At 47.2% G+C, this 7,500-nt stretch overlaps 1 protein-coding gene and 1 long non-coding RNA gene across 2 annotated transcripts in view; both read left to right on the forward strand.

The window, feature by feature from the left end:
- Positions 1-4,316: 4,316 nt before the first annotated feature.
- On the forward strand, positions 4,317-5,465 carry LOC127925593 (uncharacterized). The gene is made up of 3 exons (XR_008121507.1): positions 4,317-4,366; positions 5,167-5,206; positions 5,287-5,465. It is a non-coding gene; the product is annotated as an uncharacterized LOC127925593 (long non-coding RNA).
- Positions 5,466-6,868: 1,403 nt separating this feature from the next.
- Positions 6,869-7,500, forward strand: part of LOC127925592 (sodium/hydrogen exchanger 5-like) — a 53,757-nt gene continuing 53,125 nt past the window's right edge. The window contains 1 exon segment of the mRNA XM_052510559.1: positions 6,869-7,500. This exon segment is cut by the window's right edge and continues 886 nt beyond it. Within this exon segment, the coding sequence (XP_052366519.1) occupies positions 6,869-7,500 (632 nt within the window).

Consider the following 7,500-nt stretch of genomic DNA (forward strand, 5'->3'; position numbering starts at 1 on the left):
ACCAGGAGGTGTCCATAGTAACCCCTTACTGTTAGGAAACACCAGTAGGTTTCCATAGTAACCCCTTACTGTTAGGGAACACCAGGAGGTGTCCATAGTAACCCCTTACTGTTAGGGAACACCAGGAGGTGTCCATAGTAACCCCTTAACGTTAGGAAACACAGTGAGGTTTCCATAGTAACCCCTTACTGTTAGGGAACACCAGGAGGTTTCCATAGTAACCCCTTAACATTAGGAAACACAGTGAGGTTTCCATAGTAACCCCTTACTGTTAGGGAACACCAGGAGGTGTCCATAGTAACCCCGTACTGTTAGGGAACACCAGGAGGTGTCCATAGTAACCCCGTACTGTTAGGGAACACCAGGAGGTGTCCATCGTAACCCCGTACTGTTAGGAAACACCAGGAGGTGTCCATAGTAACCCCGTACTGTTAGGAAACACCAGGAGGTGTCCATCGTAACCCCGTACTGTTAGGGAACACCAGGAGGTGTCCATCGTAACCCCGTACTGTTAGGAAACACCAGGAGGTTTCCATAGTAACCCCTTAACATTAGGAAACACAGTGAGGTTTCCATAGTAACCCCGTACTGTTAGGGAACACCAGGAGGTGTCCATAGTAACCCCTTACTGTTAGGGAACACCAGGAGGTGTCCATCGTAACCCCGTACTGTTAGGAAACACCAGGAGGTGTCCATAGTAACCCCGTACTGTTAGGAAACACCAGGAGGTGTCCATAGTAACCCCGTACTGTTAGGAAACACCAGGAGGTGTCCATAGTAACCCCGTACTGTTAGGAAACACCAGTAGGTTTCCATAGTAACCCCTTACTGTTAGGGAACACCAGGAGGTGTCCATCGTAACCCCGTACTGTTAGGAAACACCAGTAGGTTTCCATAGTAACCCCTTACTGTTACGGAACGCCAGGAGGTTTCCATAGTAACCACTTACTGTTAGGGAACGCCAGGAGGTTTCCATAGTAACCCCTTACTGTTAGGGAACGCCAGGAGGTTTCCATAGTAACCCCTTACTGTTAGGAAACACCAGGAGGTTTCCATAGTAACCCCTTACTGTTAGGGAACATTAGGATGTTTCCATAGTAACCCCTTACTGTTAGGAAACACCAGGAGGTTTCCATAGTAACCCCTTACTGTTAGGGAACACCAGGAGGTGTCCATCGTAACCCCGTACTGTTAGGAAACACCAGGAGGTTTCCATAGTAACCCCTTAACGTTAGGAAACATCAGGAGGTGTCCATAGTAACCCCTTACTGTTAGGAAACACCAGGAGGTTTCCATAGTAACCCCTTAACGTTAGGAAACATCAGGAGGTGTCCATAGTAACCCCTTACTGTTAGGAAACACCAGGAGGTTTCCATAGTAACCCCTTACTGTTAGGGAACACCAGGAGGTGTCCATCGTAACCCCGTACTGTTAGGAAACACCAGGAGGTGTCCATAGTAACCCCGTACTGTTAGGAAACACCAGGAGGTGTCCATAGTAACCCCTTACTGTTAGGGAACATTAGGATGTTTCCATAGTAACCCCTTACTGTTAGGAAACACCAGGAGGTTTCCATAGTAGTCCCTTACTGTTAGGGAACACCAGGAGGTGTCCATCGTAACCCCGTACTGTTAGGGAACACCAGGAGGTGTCCATAGTAACCCCGTACTGTTAGGGAACACCAGGAGGTGTCCATAGTAACCCCGTACTGTTAGGAAACACCAGGAGGTGTCCATAGTAACCCCGTACTGTTAGGAAACACCAGTAGGTTTCCATAGTAACCCCTTACTGTTAGGGAACACCAGGAGGTGTCCATCGTAACCCCGTACTGTTAGGAAACACCAGTAGGTTTCCATAGTAACCCCTTACTGTTACGGAACGCCAGGAGGTTTCCATAGTAACCACTTACTGTTAGGGAACGCCAGGAGGTTTCCATAGTAACCCCTTACTGTTAGGGAACGCCAGGAGGTTTCCATAGTAACCCCTTACTGTTAGGAAACACCAGGAGGTTTCCATAGTAACCCTTACTGTTAGGGAACATTAGGATGTTTCCATAGTAACCCCTTACTGTTAGGAAACACCAGGAGGTTTCCATAGTAACCCCTTACTGTTAGGGAACACCAGGAGGTGTCCATCGTAACCCCGTACTGTTAGGAAACACCAGGAGGTGTCCATAGTAACCCCTTAACGTTAGGAAACATCAGGAGGTGTCCATAGTAACCCCTTAACGTTAGGAAACATCAGGAGGTGTCCATAGTAACCCCTTACTGTTAGGAAACACCAGGAGGTTTCCATAGTAACCCCTTACTGTTAGGGAACGCCATGAGGTTTCCATAGTAACCCCTTACTGTTAGGGAACACCAGGAGGTTTCCATAGTAACCCCTTACTGTTAGGGAACGCCAGGAGGTTTCCATAGTAACCCCTTACTGTTAGGGAACACCAGGAGGTTTCCATAGTAACCCCTTACTGTTAGGGAACACCAGGAGGTTTCCATAGTAACCCCTTACTGTTAGGGAATGCCAGGAGGTTTCCATAGTAACCCCTTACTGTTAGGGAACACCAGGAGGTTTCCATAGTAACCCCTTAACGTTAGGAAACACCAGGAGGTTTCCATAGTAACCCCTTACTGTTAGGAAACACCAGGAGGTTTCCATAGTAACCCCTTACTGTTAGGGAACACCAGGAGGTTTCCATAGTAACCCCTTACTGTTACGGAACGCCAGGAGGTTTCCATAGTAACCCCGTACTGTTAGGGAACACCAGGAGGTTTCCATAGTAACCCCTTAACGTTAGGAAACATCAGGAGGTGTCCATAGTAACCCCTTACTGTTAGGAAACACCAGGAGGTTTCCATAGTAACCCCTTAACGTTAGGAAACATCAGGAGGTGTCCATAGTAACCCCTTACTGTTAGGAAACACCAGGAGGTTTCCATAGTAACCCCTTACTGTTAGGGAACACCAGGAGGTGTCCATCGTAACTCCGTACTGTTAGGAAACACCAGGAGGTGTCCATAGTAACCCCGTACTGTTAGGAAACACCAGGAGGTGTCCATAGTAACCCCTTACTGTTAGGGAACATTAGGATGTTTCCATAGTAACCCTTACTGTTAGGAAACACCAGGAGGTTTCCATAGTAGTCCCTTACTGTTAGGGAACACCAGGAGGTGTCCATCGTAACCCCGTACTGTTAGGGAACACCAGGAGGTGTCCATAGTAACCCCGTACTGTTAGGGAACACCAGGAGGTGTCCATAGTAACCCCGTACTGTTAGGAAACACCAGGAGGTGTCCATAGTAACCCCGTACTGTTAGGAAACACCAGTAGGTTTCCATAGTAACCCCTTACTGTTAGGGAACACCAGGAGGTGTCCATCGTAACCCCGTACTGTTAGGAAACACCAGTAGGTTTCCATAGTAACCCCTTACTGTTACGGAACGCCAGGAGGTTTCCATAGTAACCACTTACTGTTAGGGAACGCCAGGAGGTTTCCATAGTAACCCCTTACTGTTAGGGAACGCCAGGAGGTTTCCATAGTAACCCCTTACTGTTAGGAAACACCAGGAGGTTTCCATAGTAACCCCTTACTGTTAGGGAACATTAGGATGTTTCCATAGTAACCCCTTACTGTTAGGAAACACCAGGAGGTTTCCATAGTAACCCCTTACTGTTAGGGAACACCAGGAGGTGTCCATCGTAACCCCGTACTGTTAGGAAACACCAGGAGGTGTCCATAGTAACCCCTTAACGTTAGGAAACATCAGGAGGTGTCCATAGTAACCCCTTAACGTTAGGAAACATCAGGAGGTGTCCATAGTAACCCCTTACTGTTAGGAAACACCAGGAGATTTCCATAGTAACCCCTTACTGTTAGGGAACGCCATGAGGTTTCCATAGTAACCCCTTACTGTTAGGGAACACCAGGAGGTTTCCATAGTAACCCCTTACTGTTAGGGAACGCCAGGAGGTTTCCATAGTAACCCCTTACTGTTAGGGAACACCAGGAGGTTTCCATAGTAACCCCTTACTGTTAGGGAACACCAGGAGGTTTCCATAGTAACCCCTTACTGTTAGGGAACGCCAGGAGGTTTCCATAGTAACCCCTTACTGTTAGGGAACACCAGGAGGTTTCCATAGTAACCCCTTAACGTTAGGAAACACCAGGAGGTTTCCATAGTAACCCCTTACTGTTAGGAAACACCAGGAGGTTTCCATAGTAACCCCTTACTGTTAGGGAACACCAGGAGGTTTCCATAGTAACCCCTTACTGTTACGGAACGCCAGGAGGTTTCCATAGTAACCCCTTACTGTTACGGAACGCCAGGAGGTTTCCATAGTAACCACTTACTGTTAGGGAACGCCAGGAGGTTTCCATAGTAACCCCTTACTGTTAGGAAACACCAGGAGGTTTCCATAGTAACCCCTTACTGTTAGGGAACGCCAGGAGGTTTCCATAGTAACCCCTTACTGTTAGGAAACACCAGGAGGTTTCCATAGTAACCCCTTACTGTTAGGGAATGCCAGGAGGTTTCCATAGTAACCACTTACTGTTAGGGAACGCCAGGAGGTTTCCATAGTAACCCCTTACTGTTAGGGAACGCCAGGAGGTTTCCATAGTAACCCCTTACTGTTAGGGAATGCCAGGAGGTTTCCATAGTAACCCCTTACTGTTAGGGAACACCAGGAGGTTTCCATAGTAACCCCTTACTGTTAGGGAACACCAGGAGGTGTCCATAGTAACCCCTTACTGTTAGGAAACACCAGGAGGTTTCCATAGTAACCCCTTACTGTTAGGGAACACCAGGAGGTTTCCATAGTAACCACTTACTGTTAGGGAACACCAGGAGGTTTCCATAGTAACCCCTTACTGTTAGGGAACACCAGGAGGTGTCCATAGTAACCCCTTACTGTTAGAGAACACCAGGAGGTTTCCATAGTAACCCCTTACTGTTAGGGACCACCAGGGGGTTTCCATAGTAACCCCTTACTGTTAGGGAACAGTGGGAGGTTTCCATAGTAACCCCTTACTGTTAGGGAACATTAGGATGTTTCCATAGTAACCCCTTACTGTTAGGGAACAGTGGGAGGTTTCCATAGTAACCCCTTACTGTTAGGGAACACCAGGAGGTTTCCATAGTAACCCCTTACTGTTAGGGAACGCCAGGAGGTTTCCATAGTAACCACTTACTGTTAGGGAACACCAGGAGGTTTCCATAGTAACCCCTTACTGTTAGGGAACGCCAGGATGTTTCCATAGTAACCACTTACTGTTAGGGAACGCCAGGAGGTTTCCATAGTAACCACTTACTGTTAGGGAACGCCAGGAGGTTTCCATAGTAACCACTTACTGTTAGGGAACACCAGGAGGTTTCCATAGTAACCACTTACTGTTAGGGAACACCAGGAGGTTTCCATAGTAACCACTTACTGTTAGGGAACGCCAGGAGGTGTTCTCTACCTCAGTATCTCAGACACTGTCCACTACATTGAAGTGTTGGGTTCTCTACCTCAGTATCTCAGACACTGTCCACTACATTGAAGTGTTGGGTTCTCTACCTCAGTATCTCAGACACTGTCCACTACATTGAAGTGTTGGGTTCTCTACCTCAGTATCTCAGACACTGTCCACTACATTGAAGTGTTGGGTTCTCTACCTCAGTATCTCAGACACTGTCCACTACATTGAAGTGTTGGGTTCTCTACCTCAGTATCTCAGACACTGTCCACTACATTGAAGTGTTGGGTTCTCTACCTCAGTATCTCAGACACTGTCCACTACATTGAAGTGTTGGGTTCTCTACCTCAGTATCTCAGACACTGTCCACTACATTGAAGTGTTGGGTTCTCTACCTCAGTATCTCAGACTCTGTCCACTACATTGAAGTGTTGGGTTCTCTACCTCAGTATCTCAGACACTGTCCACTACATTGAAGTGTTGGGTTCTCTACCTCAGTATCTCAGACACTGTCCACTACATTGAAGTGTTGGGTTCTCTACCTCAGTATCTCAGACACTGTCCACTACATTGAAGTGTTGGGTTCTCTACCTCAGTCTCAGTATCTCAGACACTGTCCACTACATTGAAGTGTTGGGTTCTCTACCTCAGTATCTCAGACACTGTCCACTACATTGAAGTGTTGGGTTCTCTACCTCATTCTCAGTATCTCAGACACTGCCCACTACATTGAAGTGTTGGGTTCTCTACCTCAGTATCTCAGACACTGTCCACTACATTGAAGTGTTGGGTTCTCTACCTCAGTATCTCATACACTGTCCACTATATTGAAGTGTTGGGTTCTCTACCTCAGTCTCAGTATCTCAGACACTGTCCACTACATTGAAGTGTTGGGTTCTCTACCTCAGTCTCAGTATCTCAGACACTGTCCACTATATTGAAGTGTTGGGTTCTCTACCTCAGTCTCAGTATCTCAGACACTTCTCCAAGGGAACCCACTTTATCTATCGCTCTGTTCAGCTTCCTTCTCTCCTGTGTTCGTTCTGGAATTGTTTGGTAATGCAGCAGATGGCTGTCTGGGGTCTTGGCGACAGTGATGAGAACAGACTGATAACTGATGTACTGTAGCTGATGTGATAGTGTTGACAGTAGTGATGGAACAAGAGAACAGACTGATAACTGATATACTGTAGCTGATGTGATAGTGTTGACAGTAGTGATGGAACAAGAGAACAGACTGATAACTGATGTACTGTAGCTGATGTGATAGTGTTGACAGTAGTGATGGAACAAGAGAACAGACTGATGACTGATATACTGTAGCTGATGTGATAGTGTTGACAGTAGTGATGGAACAAGAGAACAGACTGATAAATGATGTACTGTAGCTGATGTGATAGTGTTGACAGTAGGGATGGAACAAGAGGGCCTGGTACTATCTGATGTGATTCTGCTGGGCCTGGTACTATCTGATGTGATTCTGCTGGGCCTGGTACCATCTGATGTGATTCTGCTGGGCCTGGTACCATCTGATGTGATTCTACTGGGCCTGGTACTATCTGATGTGATTCTGCTGGGCCTGGTACTATCTGATGTGATTCTGCTGGGCCTGGTACTATCTGATGTGATTCTGCTGGGCCTGGTACTATCTGATGTGATTCTCCTGGGCCTGGTACTATCTGATGTGATTCTGCTGGGCCTGGTACTATCTGATGTGATTCTACTGGGCCTGGTACTATCTGATGTGATTCTACTGGGCCTGGTCCTATCTGATGTGATTCTGCTGGGCCTGGTACTATCTGATGTGATTCTGCTGGGCCTGGTACTATCTGATGTGATTCTACTGGGCCTGGTCCTATCTGATGTGATTCTGCTGGGCCTGGTACTATCTGATGTGATTCTGCTGGGCCTGGTACTATCTGATGTGATTCTGCTGGGCCTGGTACTATCTGATGTGATTCTACTGGGCCTGGTCCTATCTGATGTGATTCTGCTGGGCCTGGTACTATCTGATGTGATTCTGCTGGGCCTGGTACCATCTGATGT

This window comes from Oncorhynchus keta, unplaced genomic scaffold, assembly GCF_023373465.1.
Source record: "Oncorhynchus keta strain PuntledgeMale-10-30-2019 unplaced genomic scaffold, Oket_V2 Un_contig_589_pilon_pilon, whole genome shotgun sequence".
NCBI classification, from domain to species: domain Eukaryota; kingdom Metazoa; phylum Chordata; class Actinopteri; order Salmoniformes; family Salmonidae; genus Oncorhynchus; species Oncorhynchus keta.